This window comes from Myiozetetes cayanensis, unplaced genomic scaffold (assembly GCF_022539395.1).
Source record: "Myiozetetes cayanensis isolate MyiCay16 unplaced genomic scaffold, myiCay2020 scf4, whole genome shotgun sequence".
Lineage (NCBI taxonomy): Eukaryota > Metazoa > Chordata > Aves > Passeriformes > Tyrannidae > Myiozetetes > Myiozetetes cayanensis.
Window position 1 is genome coordinate 7,744,510 of NW_026087631.1, and position 22,140 is coordinate 7,766,649.

General features: G+C 48.5%; 3 protein-coding genes across 4 annotated transcripts; 2 read left to right on the plus strand and 1 right to left on the minus strand.

The window, feature by feature from the left end:
* Positions 1–674: 674 nt before the first annotated feature.
* LOC126647023 (acrosin-like) lies at positions 675–3,052 on the plus strand. The gene is made up of 5 exons (XM_050328872.1): positions 675–745; positions 1,076–1,279; positions 1,408–1,667; positions 1,952–2,100; positions 2,580–3,052. Exons 1-5 carry the CDS (start codon positions 675–677, stop codon positions 2,853–2,855), a joined length of 960 nt encoding a protein of 319 aa, XP_050184829.1. The 3' UTR covers positions 2,856–3,052.
* Positions 3,053–7,789: 4,737 nt separating this feature from the next.
* On the plus strand, positions 7,790–9,970 carry LOC126647024 (acrosin-like). Its single transcript, XM_050328873.1, has 5 exons — positions 7,790–7,860; positions 8,191–8,394; positions 8,523–8,782; positions 9,067–9,215; positions 9,695–9,970. The coding sequence occupies exons 1-5, from the start codon at positions 7,790–7,792 to the stop codon at positions 9,968–9,970; spliced, it is 960 nt and encodes a 319-aa protein (XP_050184830.1).
* A 3,414-nt stretch (positions 9,971–13,384) lies between these two features.
* On the minus strand, positions 13,385–22,006 carry LOC126647178 (uncharacterized). 2 transcript variants are annotated; one of them, XM_050329147.1, is made up of 7 exons: positions 21,936–22,006; positions 19,439–19,559; positions 18,578–18,886; positions 17,661–17,749; positions 14,938–15,018; positions 14,167–14,247; positions 13,385–13,574 (listed from the first exon to the last, which is right to left on the minus strand). In XM_050329147.1, exons 1-7 carry the CDS (start codon positions 21,975–21,977, stop codon positions 13,521–13,523), a joined length of 777 nt encoding a protein of 258 aa, XP_050185104.1. In that variant the 5' UTR covers positions 21,978–22,006; the 3' UTR covers positions 13,385–13,520. The 2 variants fall into 2 exon arrangements, with proteins under 2 accessions (XP_050185104.1, XP_050185103.1); XM_050329146.1 differs by having other exon boundaries at positions 14,127–14,247.
* Between the last annotated feature and the right edge of the window lie 134 nt (positions 22,007–22,140).

The window sequence follows — 22,140 nt, forward strand, 5'->3', positions numbered from 1 at the left end:
CTCTTCAGCAGTCAAATGGAAGCAACTAAAGAAGCAGCCTTAACCCTGAAGGGGCTCCAGTTCCTTCCCGTAAAGGAAAATTATGTTTAGTTAGAGTGGTTCATAGTTAGGTTGTAAACACCACCAAAAAAAGGTTAGGCCTAGAGGCTGTTAGAGTTGCTTAGTTGATTTTCGTGTCTCAAGCAAGAAAACAGTGTCAACAAAGTGGTTTTAAAAACCCCAGTGTGGGGCTTTTTGTTGTTGTTGCCACAAATTCTGTAGCAGTTTCTGATGACAAATAAAAGCTTTTATCATTGGCAGAGTACTGGCACAGCTTTCCCAGACAGGCTGTGCATGCCCCATCCCGGAACTGCTCAAAGCCATGTTGGATGGGACTCTGAGCAACCTGATCTGGTGGAAGGTGTCTATGCATGTGGCTGGGGGTTGAAACTAAAGGACCTTGGAGCTGCATTCCAAGCCAGACCGTTCTGTGGCTCTCTGACTCTACGTTACCCCTCTCCCCCCACCTCCAGAGGCCACCACCGTGCCCAGATCGTGGAACCAGCCCCTCTGTGACATCAGCCCCGGGGCTCAGGGCACTGCGGGCAACTCGAACGCTGCGAGCACTTTGTTGGCAGCTGCGCTGGAAGCGACGGGCCCTCAGTCCTTGCAGCTGATTTGTGTCGCTGGCAGCGATGATTTTGCTGCGCCTGCTCCTCCTGCTGGCCCTGTGCGGGGCCGCGCACGGCACACCGGGCAAGTGCGGGTAAGTGGCCCCAGGGCCCCAGGGTAAGTGGCCCCAGGCTCTGGGCGGGAGCCCGGGCAAGCTTTAGGGTGCCCGCTCGTCCGCTGTGGCTACACCAGTTCTTCCCAAACCCCGTGTGGGAGCCTCAGCTGACCTCGCCCGCACTCAGACTGCGGCACAGCTCATCTCCGGGGCTGAAGCAGACACAGGAGCAGAGGGACACAGGACCCACGGCGTCCCCTGGCCCTGCTGGCCGTGCAACCAGCGCCCTGTGGGGAGGGCATCCTGCTGCCCTTCAGCCTGAGCAGCAGCCAGCCCTGGAGCAGAACAGTAATGACTTTCTGCTTACAGAGAGAGCTGCGGGCTCTGGCCCATGCGCTCCACCACGCGCATTGTGGGTGGCATTGATGTCCAGCCAGGAATCGGAGCCTGGGCTGGGATAGTCAGCATTCGGAGTGTATACACAGAAGAATGGACTACGCATGTCTGTGGAGGGACCCTCATCAGGCCAGAGTGGGTCCTCACAGCTGCTCACTGCTTCGTGAATCAAACAACGTAAGGAGAAACACTGCCCCATAGCTCTGCTTTCCTCTCTGCCTTGGGAAGCAGAAGGCAGGGAACTGCTGGGCTGCCACAGCACATGGCTCTGCTTCTTCTAAGCCCTCTCTCCTTCTCCTTTCCAGTCCCCTCAATGAGTGGGCTGTGGTGGCTGGGGCCACCAAGATTGGTGAGATGGGTCCTCACGTGCAAGTGCGTCGGATCAAGAAGGTGTACCTTCACGAGCTCTACGATGGCCGCATCCATTATGACATCGCTGTGATGGAACTGCAGCAGCCCATGGAGTGCACTCCCTCCATTCAGCTCGCTTGTGTGCCAGGTCCCACCGTCAGGGTGTTGTCTCAAAACTGCTACATCGCTGGCTGGGGTGACACCTATGCAAAAAGTGAGTTCCCCAAAAAGGACCTGTGCCCTGAGGGCAAGCTTGGTACACTGGGCAGAGAGGGGTGGGGCTTCCTGACAGCAGAGGCCAAAACCAGGGTTGGGCTGCCAAATGTTTGCCTCTGGAGGGATGGGACAAGCCTCCTCCCCAAAGACAGACACCAGTGACACAGCACTCCAGTGCCTCTCCAGAGGCAGAGCCAAGCCCTAGGGAAGGGCTTCATCCCCAGACAGGCCAGGGCAATGAGCAAGGAGCTGCTGGGACCTCATTCCTCTCTCTGTTCACAGCTCTAGGTCCAAACCCAATTGTCCTGAAGCAGAGCGGGGCGCTCCTCATTGATATCCGGCTTTGCAACAGCAGCGACTGGTATGGAGGGAAAATCAAAGACTACAATTTGTGTGCTGGTTACCCAGAGGGTGGCATGAGCACCTGCCAGGTGAGGAGCGTGCTCAGAGTCATTCAGCCCCCAGCAGTGTGGGCAGCACTACCCAAACACAGTTCAGTGTGTGCTTTGCCTGGCCAGCTGCCCTCTGAACCCTGAGGCCCCATCACCACTGGGGCTTCCCTCCCCCTCCCAATCCAAGGGTCCTTGTCCAATTCCCCCCTTGTCCTAGCTGCCTGGCCCTCTGCCCAGAGAGCCTGTCTAGTGCTCTTGGCAGCCTAGAGGTCCAGATGCCAATCCTGGAACATCCGTTCTCCACACCTCCAGGATCACTGAGCACAGAGGACAGAGAGCCCTACCTTACTGGCCCGTAACCCTGCTCCCAGCCATGGTTCTGGAGGCTTCAGCACCTGAGCAGAGCTTTGCTCTGCCAGGAATCCAGCTCTGCCAGGGGCTGGGAGAGCAAAGGAGCCAGCACTACGTGCTGACACTTGGGATCACTCAACACTCCCTTAATCTCTGCTTTGCTGCAGGGTGACAGCGGGGGGCCTCTCATCTGCCAAGATAGCAAAGAGGACTTCTTCTGGGAAGTTGGTCTGACCAGCTGGGCAATAGGTTGTGCCAGAGCCAAAAATCCTTCAGTCTTTATCTCCACTCAGTACTTCTACAACTGGATCACGGAAAAAATAGGCCATAGCCCAGGAGCAGCACCTGTTCCAGCACCCTGTCCGTTCCCACGGAAGAAGCTGCTGCAATTCTTTGATCTGCTGAAGGAGCTCTTGAAGTTCCTAAAGGCAAAACCAGCTTGAGCAGGGGGATGAGCAGGTTGCAGTGCAGGCTGTAGTGCGCCACAACCACTTCCTTCTGGGACAATGCCTCCTGATCCAAAGGCAGCCCTGGTGCCAAAGGCCTGCTCTGTCCTGCCCATGCTCCTCCTTTGTGTGCATGCAAATGCTGACTTTGACCTAATTGTTGTTGAAATAAAGTTACCTATTTTCACAGTTAACCATGTTTGTTGTCCCACTCAGTCTCCTCTGTCAGGCCAGGCCTCCCTGGGCCAGCACCTGCAAAATGAGCCTGCACAGGCAGGCAAAGGGAAAGGGCACAAAAGGGAATAATGGAAAAGGGTCCCTCTAAAGGACTGGAAGCGTACCTGTTCAGAGAGGCCAAGGGTGCAGTGGAAGAAGGGAACACAGGTTCTAGGGGCTTACAGGTCTTAGCGTCAGCAGCTGGAAATGCATAGCCTTAGGCTGCTGACTGGTGGGATGTCTCTGTGTGTGTATGTGTGTACAGCACACCAGGGAACTGGAAACTGGACTCGAACCTTCCAGCTCCTTAGTCTTCCTTTAAATTCATCAAAGGAAAGCTCAGAGAACTGGAACTTGGTCATCAAGGAGTGCAACTCCTTGATTGTCTGTAACTGAGGTTACAGACAGTCCAACACCCAGGGTATGCTGTGATGCCCAAAAAGGCAGATAAAAGAAACTGCTTAGATGCAGAATTTTATGCCTTAAAACAGCAGGTATTTATTGTACGGCTGGGCAGCCTGCCAGCTATTGCTGGGAAAACAGGCTCCGAGCTGGTTAGGTCAGAATGAGTAATTTATACAGTTTTGGCAATGATTACAACATAATTACATACATATTCATATTATTGCATCATTAGAATACAATATTCATAGCAGGTGGAGTCAGGGTGGAGTTTGAGGTGTGGTCTCTATTTTGAGGAATATTTTGGTGGTAGACCCTGCCTTTACTTCCTCATGGGGTCTCGAATTTACTCCTCATCATCAGGTGACCTTCGTGACCTTCTGTTCTTTCCATTATTTCATGTTCTGTTCTTCCAGGCTTGAAGAAAACCTTGGCTTCAGGCCTATTTCACCTATTCAAATGTCTACCTTAGCCTATTTGGCTATAATTTATTACCTCTGGGCTCTTTGTGCAATGTACCTGTGGGTTAGGTCTACAGAATTTGTACAGAACAAAATCTCCTTAGAGCAATACAGAAAGGGGGTGGGGGGAGGGGAGATAAGGAGTTCTTAACTCGATTAACTCTTCTGAAGCCTTGTCTTCCTTCAGCTGTACCTCAGGAAAAAGGGGTAAGCTCTTCAGCAGTCAAATGGAAGCAACTAAAGAAGCAGCCTTAACCCTGAAGGGGCTCCAGTTCCTTCCCTTAAAGGAAAATGACGTTCAGTTAGAGTAGTTCATAGTTAGGTTGTAAACACCACCAAAAAAAGGTTAGGCCTAGAGACTGCTACATTTGCTTAGTGTTTAGGTCAGCAAGACAAAAATGTTTGCTAGGGATGGCAGGTTAAGAAAAAACCCCAAACTCCTCCCTCTAAGTTATTATGAGTTTGCAATTAAGAGGCTTCAGGCAAAAGGGTTTGGAAAAGGAAAGTAACAGCTCTTTATCAAAATATATATATAATAAAACAAAACAAGCAACAATACCGTAACCAAAGCTTTCAAAATGAAAGTCCTGCTTCCATCTCCGTGTAACTGTAAACCACCCCAAGCAAGAGCTGCTCGCTCTTTTCGGGAGGCGAGGGGTACGGTGGCTCACTGGCAGGCAGCAGGAAGGCATTAGCAGGTGAGGTGGCGACCGCCGTGGCTCTCCCGGGGCCATCCACGGGCTGCTCCCGGCGGCTCCACAGCCGCTCACGGCCGCGTGAGCGATGGTAGCCAGGCGGCAAACTGTGCAGGGGGCTTCCCCCCAGTCCCAGGGCTATGGGCACGGTCCTCATCAGCAGCTCCGGGCTCCCCAGCTCGGGAAACAGCAGTCCGCAGCGGTGGGCGGTGGGGGCCAGGCAGCCACCGCAGGGAGATGCTCTGATGTGGGGCACCGGCGGGCTGGGGCAGGTACCTCGCTCCAAAACGGTCGGCGGCTTATCCCAGTGGTGCGAGCAATGCCCAGCAAGGATCTGGGGCCGGCCCCGACGGCAGTGGCAGGCAGAGAAAGCTCCTTCTTGGGGGTTGAACAGGAGAACAAAGAGGTGGCTGCCAGCTCCGTCGGTGACGAGCAGGAAGGTATACAAGGAAAAGGCCCAGATGTGCAGCGCCAGCCTTTTTTAAAAAACCCTCCCCACTCCCGTGCCCTTCTGCGTGTGACCTCACTCCTTCCCGCCTTCACCACCCCGCAAAAAAAACGAGGGGGCGGGCCCTGCCATTGTTGGTGAGCGCTACTCATTAACTGGTAGTCGGAAAAAAATCCAACAGCTCTTTTCAAAACTAAAGCAACTAGTTGATTTTCCTGTCTCAAGCAAGGCAGATGGAAACAGTGTCGCAAAGTGGTTTTAAAAACCCCAGTCTGGGGCTTTCTGTTCTTGTTGTTGTTGCCACAAATTCTGTACCAGTTTCTGATGACAAGTAAAAGCTTTTATCATTGGTAGAGTACTGGCATAGGTTGCTCAGAAAGGCTGTGCGTGCCCCATCCCTGGAACTTTTCGAGGCCAGGTTGGACGGGACTCTGAGTAACCTGGTCTGGTGGAATGTGTCCCTGGCATGGCTGGGGGTTGGAACTAAAGGACCTTTAAGGTCCTTTCCAAGCCAGACGGTTCTGTGGCTCTTATGACTCAGGGATGCAAGGAGGGCCATCAACAAAACCTCTACACTGGACTTCCAGAGGGCAGATTTTGGCCTATTCAGAAGACTGGTTCAGAGGGTACCCTGGGAAACAACCCTTGAAAACAAAAGGACCAAGAAGGAAGGACGTGCTTCAAGAAGAAAGTCTTGAATGCACAGGAGCAGGCTGTCCCAGTGTGCTGAAAGGCAAGACAGCAGGGAAGACGGCCAGCCTGGCTGAACAGGAAGATTTTGAAGAAAATTGGGGGAAAATAAAAAGAGCTTTACAATTATGGAAAATAGGTCTGGGTCTGGCTACTCAGGAAGAGTTTAGGAATGTAATTAGGTCATGTAGAAAGAAAATTAGAGAGACAAAGGCAAAGTTTGAACTTGATCTTGCCACTTCTGTTAAGGATAACAAAAAGTCTTTCCACAGTAACATTGATAGCAAAAGGAGGGACAAGGAAAACCTCCATTCTTTATTGGACATGGGGGGGAACATAGTTATCAAAGATGAGGAAAAGGCTGAGGTATTTAACACCTTCTTCACCTCAGTCTTCAACAGTAAGACAGGTTATCCTGAGGACAGCTGGCTTCTGGAGCTTATAGACAGAGATAAGAAGCTGAACAGGCCCCTGTAATCCAGGAGGAAACAGTCTGTGACATGCTGAGCCACTTGCATCCTCACAAGTCTATGGGACAAGATGGGATTGATCCTAGGGTGATGAGGGAGCTGGTGGAGGAGCTTGCCAAGCTACTCACCATCATTTACCAACAGTCCTGGCTCACTGGACAGGTCCCAGACAATTGGAAGTTGGCAAATGTCACATCGATCTACAAAAATGGCTGCAAGGAGGACCCGGGAAACTCCAGGTCTGTCAGCCTGACCTCAGTGCCTGGCAAGGTTATGGAGCAGATCATCCTGAGTGCAATCACACAGCACCTACAGGATGGACAAGGGATCAGACCCAACCAACATGGGTGTAGGAGGGGCAGGTCCTGTCTGACCAACCTGATCTCCTTTTATGATCAGGTGACCCACCTGGTGGATGAGGGGAAGGCTGTGATGTGTCTGCCTGGACTTCAGCAAAGCCTTGGACACTGTCTCCCATAACATACTCCTGGAAAAGCTGGCAATCCATGGCTTGGACAGGGGCACTCTGTGCTGGGTTAGGAACTGGCTGGAGGGCCCAGAGAGTGCTGGTGAACGGGGCTGCATCCAGCTGGGACCCAGTCACCAGTGGTGTCCCCCAGGGATCAGTGCTGGGCCCAGTCCTGTTTAACATCTTTATCGATGGTTTAGATGACGGGATTGAGTGCACCATTAGTAAATTTGCAGATGACACTAAGCTGGGGGTGGTGGTGGGGTGTTGATCTGCTGGAAGGCAGGAGGGCTCTGCAGAGGGACCTGGAAAGGCTGGTGAAAGAATCACCAGGGAAGTGATCCTTCCCCTGTACTCAGCACTGGTGAGGCCACACCTGGAGTGCTGTGTCCAGTTCTGGGCCCCTCAGTTCAGGAAGGACATTGAGGTGCTGGAGCAGGTCCAGAGAAGAGCAACCAGGCTGGTGAAGGGACTTGAACACAAGTCCTATGAGGAGATGCTGAGGGAGCTGGGGTTGCTTAGCCTGGAGAAGAGGAGGCTCAGGGGTGACTTCATCACTCTCTACAACTTCCTGAAAAGAGGTTGTGTAGCCTGGTGGGTATCGGTCTCTTCTCCCAGGCAACCAGCAGTAGGACAAGAGGGCATGATCTTAAGGTCTACCAGGGGAAATTTAGGTTGGATATTAGGAAGAAATTCTTTACAGAGAGGAAAATCAACCATTGTAATGGGCTGCCCAGGGAAGTGGTGGATTCTCCATCCCTGGAGGTTTCTAAGATGAGACTGGATGTGGCACCTGGTGCCATAGTCTAGTAACCATAGAGGTGTTGGATCAAGGGTTGGACCTGGTGATCTCAGAGATCTCTTCCAGCCCAGATGACTCTACTATTCTATGATTCTCTGACTCTACGTTACCCCTCTCCCCCCACCTCCAGAGGCCACCACCGTGCCCAGATCATGGAACCAGCCCCTCTGTGACATCAGCCCCGGGGCTCAGGGCACTGCGGGCAACTCGAACGCTGCGAGCACTTTGTTGGCAGCTGCGCTGGAAGTCCTTCCAGCTGATTTGTGTCGCTGGCAGCGATGATTTTGCTGCGCCTGCTCCTCCTGCTGGCCCTGTGCGGGGCCGCGCACGGCACACCGGGCAAGTGCGGGTAAGTGGCCCCAGGGCCCCAGGGTAAGTGGCCCCAGGCTCTGGGCGGGAGCCCGGGCAAGCTTTAGGGTGCCCGCTCGTCCGCTGTGGCTACACCAGTTCTTCCCAAACCCCGTGTGGGAGCCTCAGCTGACCTCGCCCGCACTCAGACTGCGGCACAGCTCATCTCCGGGGCTGAAGCAGACACAGGAGCAGAGGGACACAGGACCCACGGCGTCCCCTGGCCCTGCTGGCCGTGCAACCAGCGCCCTGTGGGGAGGGCATCCTGCTGCCCTTCAGCCTGAGCAGCAGCCAGCCCTGGAGCAGAACAGTAATGACTTTCTGCTTACAGAGAGAGCTGCGGGCTCTGGCCCATGCGCTCCACCACGCGCATTGTGGGTGGCATTGATGTCCAGCCAGGAATCGGAGCCTGGGCTGGGATAGTCAGCATTCGGAATTTATTGACAGAAGAATGGACTAGGCATGTCTGTGGAGGGACCCTCATCAGGCCAAAGTGGGTCCTCTCAGCTGCTCACTGCTTCGTGAATCGCACAACGTAAGGAGAACCACTGCCCCATAGCTCTGCTTTCCTCTCTGCCTTGGGAAGCAGAAGGCAGGGAACTGCTGGGCTGCCACAGCACATGGCTCTGCTTCTTCTCAGCCCTCTCTCCATCTGCTTTCCAGTCCCCTCCTTAAGTGGGCTGTGGTGGCTGGGGCCACCAAGATTGGTGAGATGGGTCCTCACGTGCAAGTGCGTCGGATCAAGAAGGTGTACATTCACGAGCTCTACGATGGCTATATGCATTATGACATCGCTGTGATAGAACTGAAGCAGCCCATGGAGTGCACCCCCTCCATTCAGCTCGCTTGTCTGCCGGGTCCCACCGTCAGGGTGTTGTCTCAAAACTGCTACATCGCTGGCTGGGGTGACACCTATGCAAAAAGTGAGTTCCCCAAAAAGGACCTGTGCCCTGAGGGCAAGCTTGGTACACTGGGCAGAGAGGGGTGGGGCTTCCTGACAGCAGAGGCCAAAACCAGGGTTGGGCTGCCAAATGTTTGCCTCTGGAGGGATGGGACAAGCCTCCTCCCCAAAGACAGACACCAGTGACACAGCACTCCAGTGCCTCTCCAGAGGCAGAGCCAAGCCCTAGGGAAGGGCTTCATCCCCAGACAGGCCAGGGCAATGGGCAAGGAGCTGCTGGGACCTCATTCCTCTCTCTGTTCACAGCTCTAGGTCCAAACCCAGTTGTCCTGAAGCAGAGCGGGGCGCTCCTCATTGATACCCGGCTTTGCAACAGCAGCGACTGGTATGGAGGGAGAATCAAAGATTACAATTTGTGTGCTGGTTACCCAGAGGGTGGCATGAGCACCTGCCAGGTGAGGAGTGTGCTCGGAGTCATTCAGCCCCCAGCAGTGTGGGCAGCACTACCCAAACACAGTTCAGTGTGTGCTTTGCCTGGCCAGCTGCCCTCTGAACCCTGAGGCCCCATCACCACTGGGGCTTCCCTCCCCCTCCCAATCCAAGGGTCCTTGTCCAATTCCCCCCTTGTCCTAGCTGCCTGGCCCTCTGCCCAGAGAGCCTGTCTAGTGCTCTTGGCAGCCTAGAGGTCCAGATGCCAATCCTGGAACATCCGTTCTCCACACCTCCAGGATCACTGAGCACAGAGGACAGAGAGCCCTACCTTACTGGCCCGTAACCCTGCTCCCAGCCATGGTTCTGGAGGCTTCAGCACCTGAGCAGAGCTTTGCTCTGCCAGGAATCCAGCTCTGCCAGGGGCTGGGAGAGCAAAGGAGCCAGCACTACGTGCTGACACTTGGGATCACTCAACACTCCCTTAATCTCTGCTTTGCTGCAGGGTGACAGCGGGGGGCCTCTCATCTGCCAAGATAGCAAAGAGGACTTCTTCTGGGAAGTTGGTCTGACCAGCTGGGCAATAGGTTGTGCCAGACCCAAAAATCCTTCAGTCTTTATCTCCACTCAGTACTTCTACAACTGGATCATGAAAAAAATAGGCCATAGCTCAGGAGCAGCACCTATTCCAGTGCCCTGTCCGTTCCCACGGAAGAAGCTGCTGCAATTCTTTGATCTGCTGAAGGAGCTCTTGAAGTTCCTAAAGGCAAAACCAGCTTGAGCAGGGGGATGGACAGGTTGCAGTGCAGGCTGTAGTGAGCCACAACCACTTCCTTCTGGGACAATGCCTCCTGATCCAAAGGCAGCCCTGGTGCCAAAGGCCTGTTCTGTCCTGCCCATGCTCCTCCTCTCTGTGCACGCAAATGCTGACGTTGACCTAATTGTTGTTGAAATAAAGTTGTCTGTTTTCACAGTTAACCACTTTTGCAATTTGTCATGTTAAAAGAAGGGGGGGCCCAAGGAGAATTTACCTAATCCCTGAAAAATATTATTTGTTATTGCCCCTGGGAGATCGAAAACCTTTAACATCTGATTAGTCTGTCAGCTTCCCTAATTAGAAAGGAACTTCACTGAACAGATTCAGAAGATAGGAGAGCAACTTGACTACCCTGTTTAGGGTGGCTATGCCAGCAGCATGGGGATCCCTCAGCAGATTTATCCACATATTTTTCTGCCATTGACAAAACCGTCAGCACCTTTTATAAACTACTCACTCTAACAGTTTACAGAGTACCACTTTCTATTAATGCAAATCACGATAGGTAAATATTTATAAGTTGTGGGTGATAGTGTCTAGCTACAAAAATACATTTGCAACAATCTATCTACCACAAAACAAGCACAAACACAAGCTCTAACACTAAAGCATCTACTAATACCTATAGTGACCACGAAACAAGTTCTAGTTCTTAAAAGCAGCGATTAATGCAAATAACTTAAGTTTTCTCACCCAATAGAGCTGTCCCTGGACAGGAGGAGGGGGAAGGAAGCCAAGTGCAACTCATCAGCTGACCTTAGCAGTTCAGATGGAAATTCCTTCAAATGTCTCCCCATCTCCAATCTCTTTTTCTACTGTTTCTTCAGGTTTTAGGTGTGGTTTGAGTGACTTTAGTCATAATTGCTAAATTTGGGGCATTGTCCTTAGCATCTACTTTTCTTGTTGGATAAATGGGCACAGGTCAGAGAGTTCCCTTTCTGCAGCATATCTGGAAGAGGGGCTGTGAAGTCTTCAGATCACTCCATTCTTCAGTGTATCCAGGTATTTATCAGGTTTTTCTCAGATCTTTGTGATCTTATTTCCTCTGAGAAACTGTAGCTGGGTCTTTTTCTGTAATTCTTATTCTCTGTTAACTTTTAACCCTATCCCTTACGCCACACAGCCCCACTCCTGTGTCAGGCAAGGCCTCTCCAGGCTGGCACCTGCAAAATGAGGCTGCACAGGCAGGCAAGTAGGGCGAAAAGGACTGGAAGTGTGCCTGCTCAGAGAGGCCAAGGGTGCAGTGGAAGAAGGGAACACAGGTTCTAGGGGCTTACAGGTCTTAGGGCCAGCAGCTGGAAATGCACAGCCTTAGGCTGCTGACTGGTGGGATGTCTCTGTGTGTGTATGTGTGTACAGCACACCAGGGAACTGGAAACTGGACTCTGGGTGTCTGGGCAGGAACCTTCCAGCTCCTTGGTCTTCCTTTAACTTCATCAAAGGAAAGCTCAGAGAACTGGAACTTGGTCATCAAGAAGAGCAGCTCCTTGATTGTGTGTAACTGAAATGACAGTCTAGCCTTCAGGGTGTGCTGTACCTCAGGAAAAAGGGGTAAGCTCTTCAGCAGTCAAATGCTGCCAGTGTTTAATACTTCCACGTGTGTGTATTTACAGTGCACCAGGGAATAGAAAGCTGGACTCTCTCATCACTGCAAGTCTCCAAGGCCAGGTTGGATGGGGCTTTGTGGTACCTCCTCTAGAGGAGAATGTCCCTGTCCATGGTAGACGAGGTTGGAACGAGATGATCTTCTGACTGTGACCTCACGGCTTTTTCGTTGATCATATCACACATGGTGGGTGGCACGGGTATCCAGCCAGGATCCTCAGCTGGGATTGTCAGCATCTGGGATCTCTGCGATCCAGGCACAGGGCATATCTGCCCTATATACCTGCCCATCGTCGGTCCACAGTGGGTCCTCACAGCTGCCCACTGCTTCATCAGTGCCAAGCAAGAAGGATCAGGGTATAAGGATATCCCCACAGCACCAGCAGCTGCCCTGTCTCCAGTACCGCATGCAACTCCCATCCTGTTCCCTTGCAGCTTGCCCAGTGCCTGAGAGACTGCTCAGCAGAAGGCTGGGCTCATGCCACTGCTTCCTCACTTGCTGCTGCTGCCAGGCATCTCCTCCTGCCATGACTGGGAGAGAGGGTGGTTAGGCAGGCCAAGTGCCCCACACCAGGCAGCACCACCAAGGAACAAGAGATCTCGCCACAGGCTGATATCCCACCACAGAAAAAGAAGGCGCTGGTCAGCTGGGTGGCCAGACACCGAATGATTTAAATTGTATTACTTTAATATAAATTGTATTACATAGTATTAAACTGTATTAGTTTAAAATCTAATTTAATTGTGTAAATTTATGTTGTATCTGTTTAAATCTGAGTTACATTAAATTTTATATGTTATATTAATTTGAATTGTATTAAGCTGAATTAAGTTTTAACATGTCAGCAACAAAAAGAGGTCTGTATTTTCTGCTCTGAAGCTATTCTACATGCAAATTCTATAAAATCCTACTGGCTTGATTTTTGCTCAAGCACCCCTGAACTCAGGGATCACTCCAAACTCAGCTAGGAAGAATTTAACATCACATGGCCTTCTGTCCAGCTCTATGCCTTCACTCAGATATTGGCACCATCTACAGTGGAAAAGTGGTGTCTAACACCTTAAGTCTGCTACAAGTGCAAGACAGTAGTAGAAAAACACGAGAAAGAAAAAAAAAGAGTGCAGATGTTGCCCTGCCGTTAAGAATGCAAAGTCTTTTACTGTCCTCTGTGCCCTAAGAATGATTTTTGCCCCCATCAAACGGTAATTGGTTTTATGGAGCAACTGTAGAAAGCCAGGCAGTAAGGAGTTAATGCATTGCAATGCCTCAAACACCAATCATGCAACCCAGAAAAGGGAGTTTGTATGAAGGTAAGGCAGCACCTTTGTGGAGGCACATTTCCTGTTCTGGTGACCACACAACACTAAGGACAGCTCAAGTGCAGCATGCTCTGCCTGCGTAGCACTGGGCTGGGGACCACTCACCCAGCAGTGGGCAACCCCTCCCACCCAGGCTGAGGAACAGCACTCTTTGCACAGGCCAGACCTCAAAGCTGCCCTGCAGCAACTTGTCGACTCTGGAGGAGGGAGAGCTGAGCACCATTGCCTCCAGCATGATGTCCATGGTTCTCAGGGTCTGCAAGGAGGACACAGAGTGGTAGCAGTAATTCTGCCATCCCTTCCACCCGGGGGACTGATCTGACCTCCCAGTGCCAGAGCAGGATGCTCTTACTGCCTGGGAGAGAGCCACGGGCAGACAGCCTGCTGACTATATATAAATCTACCAATACCAATTTCAATTTAAAAAATTTAATTTATTGCAGATTGCTGCAACTGTACTGTCTATACGTAAATACACAAATATCAATATACCTATCTAAATATCCATATACCTACAACCATATACATCTATAAATACAACTATATACAGAGGTATCCCAGGTTGCCCATTTTCACAGGCTCTCCTTTGCTAGCTTCCTCCCACGCAGAGCAGCCCTTCTGGAAAGGTACAGTAGATGGACGTCTAGGAAGCAAAAGGAATACTGAGTCATTACTGGTCCTTCTGTGTGTACGTCTCCCTTGGCAGCACACCTAGCAATTCTCCTTCTCTCAGAGATTACAAAACACAGCCTGAGAGACACGCTCTCACTTGGGAATTTGAGACCTGCTGTTTAAAGAACATTTAGGAATTCTTCCAAGTTTTCCAAACTTTCAGGTTTTGAACTACCCCAATAAAAGCTGCAGCACTAGCACTGCAAATGGCACCCAGGAGAACTCAGAACAGAGACATTCACATCTCACAAGCAAAACTCCAGCCTTGTTCTTTCTCTGTACTGACAAAGAGACCTTGGTCCTCTCTTAAATGGGTGAAACCGACGGGCACTGTGAGCTGAGTTATTAACTAGCACTGTTATCGGGGATCTAGAAACTACCCTTTGATATAAGCAACAGCTCCTCCAACTCTACCATCAGCTTTTGGATTCACTATTCTACTCTCCCCTTTCTCTAAAAGTCAGGCTCAGGCTCAGAGTAGCTGTCTCAGTCATCTCTAAAAACATGCAGACTCCCTTTTTACCGGGGCCCTCTGGCTCGAGGGAATTGTTCCCACAGCTCACGTTGCCAGGTGAAGCTCTCTCTTCTACTGCGACACTCACAGGCTCACTTCCTGAAGGCTCACACTGACCCATAATACTCTCCTTAAAAGAAAAACAAATAGGAAAAAAGTTTTAAAAACGAAGATTGTTCAGTATTTTCTTGTAATCTCTTTAGGGACACAATAACTGTCTTCTCCACTCCTAAATGACATGTAACACAAGGTGAACACTGCTGAGGTGGTTTACATTACACAGAGATGGTCTACACTGCATGTGAGAACTACAGTTTTGTACATAGGAGGACCAGGCACAGGCAGAGCAAAGGACAATCACGGCTTGCAGGATATCACAAAGTATAGCAAATGGAATATGCTTTATACCAACCAAATATTAATAAATTGCATTTTCCACAGAAAACAGAAAGTTAGTAACTCAATCTAACCATTTCCCTGAATTTTCAACAAAAATCTTTGCCTTAAGTGGCAGTCCTCAAAATACTCTATGATTTAAGATCAAAGACAGTATATTGTAACCTAAAAAGCTTGCACTTCATCACCATGAATGCACCTGCACTATGTAATTTTCCCATGAAAATGAAAACTTGAAAGCCAAACTGAAACTTGGCCAACACAGGCTAATGCGTCCCATTCTCAAGAACGTGGGATACCTTTTCATTCCCTGTTCTTTCTTCAGTCTTGCTCTACAAAGCAAACACTTCACTGTCAATTAAAAGCTTAGTTCAAGAAGCCTTTTCTCTCAGTGCAGACCCCAGCGTTGCTATCAAATAGTTACCTCCAAAAAAGTAGCCACTTCTGGATTGCATGATAACATCTCCTCCAGCAGCTGACACGCAATATCAAGTCTGACTTCTCCCTGTGACAGAAAATGACAGAGGAAATCTACCTGCCTTCACTTCTTTAAGAACCACAGTGTTCCTGCTGTATATAAAAGTATCACAAACCGCAAGATTTTTAAGTGAGAGGAAAAGGTTCCTATACTGCAAAAGTACATATGGACAACATAACTGGAGGAACACAGTTCCCTGCCAATAACATCTTGTTTGTCTTCAAGTAGTTGTCCACATACACACCCTCCCAAGAGGTGATTCCCAAGAATACCTTTGCCACCACAGAGTAGGTCTGAATGCTACTAAAACATTTCATTGCCATTACAAGCTGACAGGACACAGTCAGTAATCCAAGGGTCCTCTTTTGTTAGTAGAATTCATATAAATCAAACAACATTCTAGTGGAAAGAAGACAAGAAGAGTTTTTCAAAACCAGCAAATCTTACCCTAGTGAAAAGATTAGTCCTATTTTAACAACTAGTGTCTGGACTGCTTTTTCTTCTGGAGATGCCTCAAAGTCGAAGGTCTCTGGAAGGGTAATTCCTTCTGACAAAGATGAGTCATATCATGGTGTTGAACAGAAATGGATGTATATGTAAAATACAATCTTACTTTGGAAGAGATTTAACATGAAGGATTAGTCCTTAGTGCCTCACTATCCTCAGACTTTCTAGCTGAGGTAATGATTCATAAAAAGCTTCTTCCACAGACTAATAAATTAGAGAATAGGAAGCCACAGAATCACCTACTATAAAGAAAGCCATAGCAGATAAAACACTGGTGAAAGACTTGGTCTCCCAGCAGTATGAACATCAGAAGTCCCCGAAGGGAATAGCACAAAGAGATGAGACCCTTTCTGCTGGGTATGAAGTCAAGTCCTAGTGTGAATTCATGGAGATGTGCCAGCCTGAAGATAGGCACAAACTCAGGACAACAGGGAAAAGGCAGGGAAAGGTAAAAGCTGGAGTTTGAGAAATTTAGGTTAAGCAAATCCTTTTTATTAAAGGTAAGCCACCTTTATAATTTTATGATTTATGTTTAAATACAGTTCCTTTCATTTTGCATTGTTTTCAGTTGGTTGCTTTTTGTTTGTTTTGTTTTTTGTTTTTTTAAATATGATGTTTAATAAGATGTTTCACTTTTGCTGCATTGCTTGCCTGTTGTCTTAAGTAGCCAGGATTTTAAGCAAGATTCAGGTCACCAAGTCAACGACGAGGGATGAGCTCATCCCTGATAGAAACAAATCAACCAACCAACCAACACTGCAACTTCTTCTGCCTCTTCTTAGGGGACCTCAGCCTGAAGATGCTATAACACAGATTATCTTCTTGGGTACATTACAGGACCTCATACACCAATAGGAAAAAGTGCCCCCACCAAGTTACAATTGACATCTTTTTAGTTTATCTAGAGAAGATGTGACAGACAAGGATTAGAGGGAGGCAGAAATGAAACCATGAACTGTGATAAAAGATTGCAGAGTCAGGTCTCAGAAGACTTAATAGTTTGCTGGTTCCTGGAGCTCATGATGAAAATAACCTCATTTAGCAAGACTGGTGAAAGAGAAGGTATTTCACTTACAGGACCAGCACAGTGTACACAGGAAGTTAAGTGTCACAAAGCTTTTCCGGGACTGCAAGGACTAAATGGAAAACTTTGGAATGATTTGCCATCTCAAACATTGATCTCAGCTGTTTGACAGACAGGTCCTTTTATTGTGACTTCCCATCACTCAGACTGATCCTCAAATCCTGGATGGAAAAGCAGCTTATAATGAAAGTGAGAGGACAAAGATGCACCGTGTGAAAAAGAAATACTAGAGTATCAGTGGCCTTACTGGCCACAGGGTATTTCTATCCTTACGTGTTATTGTGCCATAACCCAGTCCTCTTGGATATACTTGTATCTAAAAAAAAAATCATGAATATAAGACGAAGGTTGATATTTACATGACAGGAAACTGTATGATGGAGCTTGGATAAGGGATCAAACCTTTTTTAACACAAATAAGTATAAACTGCATTGCTTGTCCTCTGTGAGAAAAAAAACCACAAAGGATATACATTATGCTGTAGTAGAAAAGGAAGCCTACATCCAATCCTTTGCCATTTGATAAGCCAGGCCCTCCAAATAAGGTGTAGTTTCCACTGGAATTATATAAATAATTTATAGTAAGTACTGTAGTTCTCTTGAACAAGACATCTCTGAGACTGAGCCAATTCCAAAGGTCACCATAGTTTTTCTCAATCCACAATTGAAACTCAGGGTGGTAGAAAGCTGTCTGGAAAAATAAAGTGCACCTGTGTCCCAGTCTTTTCAGAATATCAAAGACTCTTTTTGTCCAGGTAAAGAAATTCTTCAAGGATAAACACAGACTAGTTAACTAGACAAATTCTGGTGGAGTCAAGCAAAAAACTTCTGAAGAAAAAAACCACTCCACTGATGAGGACACGCACTATGCTGATGCCCTGAAACCTCACCTGAATGACAAAACTACTCTTCTCCTCTTCAGTGCTTCTTTTAATAGATATTTGTCAACCACAATACTTTCACCATCTCAAGGGGATCCACATTTGAGTTTAGCTCCTTTATTACAGAAGGCTATAAGCCTACACTTCATTCATACAGTCTCTTCCACTTTCCTGGAATGTCAGAATGCTCCACTCACCTGGAAATCACTGCTGCTGGTGTTGGTCAAAGCTGCAGAACAAGCACTGCCAGTCACAGGATTGGGGACTGAACAATTCTGCAGTGTGGCTGCAAGAATTCAACACAGTCATCAGGCTTACAGAACCTGTTTTTGTTACGCAGAGCTCCATTGCTTCCTTTGATTAAACATTTCATGAATCACACAGAGGACTAAATTCCAGAAATGTATTCTTACCTCCCAAGTGATCTGACGACTGATTTCTTCATCTTAAAAAACATGTATTCTACTTGATGTGTGCAGATACTAAAAATATGGATTGTAAATTTCATATACACACACATAGAAACTTCATAATCGCAGTTTTTTGTGTCTTCCCAACGATTTTCAAAAACAAGTAACTTGTCTATTTAGCTCTCACCTACCCATTCAGTCCTCTTGAAAACATGTCTAGCTTGCAATTCCTTTGCAGGAGACAGCTGACAGAAAGCTTATTTCCAGGTCTTTTCCTCTTTGCACAAAACTGACAGGATGCTACAGCTGACCCTGCACATGACCATCTCACACAGACGCAGTGAGAGCTTACTACAACTTGTTACTCAATTAAGCATCCCTACAGCTGGGCAAGGAGCAGTACATCTCATTCGGCAGGGCTGGGCCAGCTCCACAGGGAGCAGGACGGGATGTTCTCAGTGCACTGTACAGCAGAGACTATCTTGTAGCCTACAGTCAGACTGGGGCACACATGAACCACGTTCCCTGTGCTTACAGGCAGCAGATATGCCTTCCTGAAGAACACCCTGTCCTATACTGGGTGAACTGAACTGAGCAGCCACCAGCAAGGAGAGGTAACCTTTCTCCATCAGGGGAGTGCCAATTTTCAAATGCCATGCCACCCTCAAACCCATCCTAGCCCCACACGGACCACTGCATCTCACCGGTCCTGTTGGCCTTGCCAAGGGTCGAGGGTGACTGCAGCAGGTCCCCATTCGGTGCTGTGCCCAACTGCTGCTGGAAGTGGCTGGGCAAGTGGCTGGGCACCTCCACGCCAGCTGCCAGCTTCTCCATGTGGGCCCTCATCAGACTCTTGAGGTTTACAAGGAGTTCGTGGTGGTCACGGTAACGGTCAGGGCATGGCCCAGCAGAGCTGCAGCCATCAGCACCTGCCAGGGCTGGCCCAGGTCTGGACCTCACTAGCTTCCTCCCACGCAGAGCAGCCCTTCTGGAAAGGTACAGCAGATGGACGTCTAGGAAGCAAAAGGAATACTGAGTCATTACTGGTCCTTCTGTGTGTACGTCTCCCTTGGCAGCACACCTAGCAATTCTCCTTCTCTCAGAGATTATAAAACACAGCCTGAGAGACAGGCTCTCACTTGGGAATTTGAGACCTGCTGTTTAAAGAACATTTAGGAATTCTTCCAAGTTTTCCAAACTTTCAGGTTTTGAACTACCCCAATAAAAGCTGCAGCACTAGCACTGCAAATGGTACCCAGGAGAACTCAGAACAGAGACATTCACATCTCACAAGCAAAACTCCAGCCTTGTTCTTTCTCTGTACTGACAAAGAGACCTTGGTCCTCTCTTAAATGGGTGAAACTGACGGGCATTGTGAGCTGAGTTATTAACTAGCACTGTTATTGGGGATCTAGAAACTACCCTTTGATATAAGCAACAGCTCCTCCAACTCTACCATCAGTTTTTGGATTGACTATTCCACTCTCCCCTTTCTCTAAAAGTCAGGCTCAGGCTCAGAGTAGCTGTCTCAGTCATCTCTAAAAACATGCAGACTCCCTTTTTACCGGGGCCCTCTGGCTCGAGGGAATTGTTCCCACAGCTCATGTTGCCAGGTGAAGCTCTCTCTTCTACTGCGACACTCACAGGCTCACTTCCTGAAGGCTCACACTGACCCATAATACTCTCCTTAAAAGAAAAACAAATAGGAAAAAAGTTATAAAAACGAAGATCATTCAGTATTTTCTTGTAATCTCTTTAGGGACACAATAATAACTGTTCTTCTCCACTCCAAAATGACATGTAACACGATGTGAACACTGCTGTGGTAGTTTACGTGGTGTTTTAAATCAGAAGTTTGCCAAATCAAAACTCAAGCTCTCATAAAGTGTCCTCTTAATCAAAACATGAAATCAGAAAACTAGAATACACCAAGCGAGAGTACATCTTCTCACACTCTGCACTGTGGCCTCACTTACTACACACTTGCTATAGGAAACAAGCCAGAAGAAATCTAGGTGCCCTCTTGGTAACCAACACATGTATTGTTAAAAAGACATCTTGTTCAAACCATTGCAAAGGGCTGTGTGGTGCAAAACTGTACACCTGAGCCACACATATCTGGCTGGGAATCTCAACCTACCCCATTCATTTGCTAAGTCATTCAATTCTAATGTGTTGCTTGCTTTTTGGAGCCCTCTGCTACCACTCCGTATGTATTTTGCAGGCAACCATTTACTGGATGGGTGTGTTTCCATGATCATGACACAGATCTATAGGGTTAAAAAAATCCCAGAAAGTCAGACAACTTAGTTAGGTTTTTACTCCACTGAGGAAGTAAAGACACAAAGTTAAGTACCTAGAATTTACCTTTAGCCATAAAGATATTCTCACTATTACCTGTTCAAGAACATTCATCTCTTCTGTGAACAGCCTATCCAACAGTATCTTAAAGATGGGTGATTGAGCAGAGCCTGCAATGTTTCATTCTATTAAGGAATAGAAAGCTTTGAAAACTGGTAGGTGTGAGTTTACAGAAGATGAAAGGGCATCAAACTTGGTAATAAGACATGGGCAGTTTCAAAAAATCACACTCCTCACCTTAAATCTGACCTTACTCAACGTTAGATATTTCAAAAGGCAATGCCTGTGCATATTAATAGAAATACAGAGACATTCTTTGGCAAAGCTGTATTGTAACACACAAAAAGATATGTGCCAGTACAGAAACAGAACTCTCCAGGAAAGTCTGGGAAGGCACAAGAGTAAGACAAAGGAAATTTCTAATGAAAAGAGGGAATATTTCAAGCAAAAGGCCTAATAGTCCCTGAATTGCTCTTAAACACAGAAAAAGCCCCAAGTCTTTACCCACTTCACATCCAGAACCAACATCGTCCTTCTCACGAAATATGCAAGTCATGAGGCTGCACACCTCCTACCCAACAACTCCATGGCTCACACACTTAATCCCTCTGCTCCTAACAAGGAAATCTGGACCCCAATTGCCAAAAGCCTTCAACAGTGGAAAAGATATACCTCTCAAAGTGCAGTTCAAAAACTGTCAAAACTGCCAAAAGTTCAAAGTGCAAGCAAGACAATACACTGACTAGGCATTAAGGAAGGAGTCCTGCCACCTCCATAGGCACTGGCAAAAGGAGGTGCTCCGTCCCTCCGCAGCACTGAGCAGAAGAGTCTAGTCCAGGCTGGAGCTCTGCAGGGGTTTGGCTGGAATATACAGCTCTTTCTGGAGTGACAGCCAAGAGGAAGATGACTACTCTTTGCAAGGTGGAGACCAATACCAGGAAGTCTGCACCATCTAGATCTCCCGGCTAGGAACTTTATTGAAGGCAACAAGACACTGAGAGGACAATCAAACTGTAGCTTCAGCACATACGCCAACATGGTATTTTGAGCACCTACAGGCAAGGCAGACCTTGTGCAGCAGCAACAGATGCTGAGAACCTCTTGCTTTTCTTTCGTGTTCAAAGCCAAAAGAAGGAGAGCTCGCATTCGGTGCCACAAGGGAGTGACCTCTCCCATGCCCCTCACTGCACTTGGGACTTACAGTTTTGTAAACAGGGAGGACCGGGCACAGGTAGAGCAAAGGACAATCACAACCTGCAGGATACCACAAACAACTGACGATGCTAACTGAAGAACCAAGTGTTCATAAATTGCATTTTCCACGGAAAACAGGAAGTTAATAACTCAAGCTAACCATTTCCCTGAACTTCCGACAAAAATCCTTTCTCTGAATTTTCAAACAAAATCCTTGGCAAAAATACACCGTGATTTAAGGCCAAAGACAGTATGTTATTACCTAAAAAGCTGGCACTTCATCACTATAAATGCACCTGCACTACGTAAGAATGTGCAGCCAAACTTGGCCAACAGAGTTTAACACGCCTCATGTTCATTAACGCGGGATACTTCTGATTCCCTCTTCTTTTTAAAATAATGATTTAACAAGCAAACCCCTAATTAAAGACGCCTTTTCTTCTCAGGCGTGTGACAACACCGAAAGCCCCTCCGCGCACACCCCCAGCACCGCTGCGCCGAAGTCACCTCCAAAAACGCAGCCAGTTCAGGGTGGGACGAGGAAAGCATCTCCTCGAGAGCCTGAAACGCAGCCTCGAGGTCAGCTGGGTCGGGGCTGGCGGCGGCGGGCGGCGGAGGCGGCGGAGGCTCCTCCATCGCCCGCCGTCGGCGACAGTCACGACACACGGGGGCGCGCGCGGCCGCGCAACGCCACAGCGCCAACGGCCGAGGC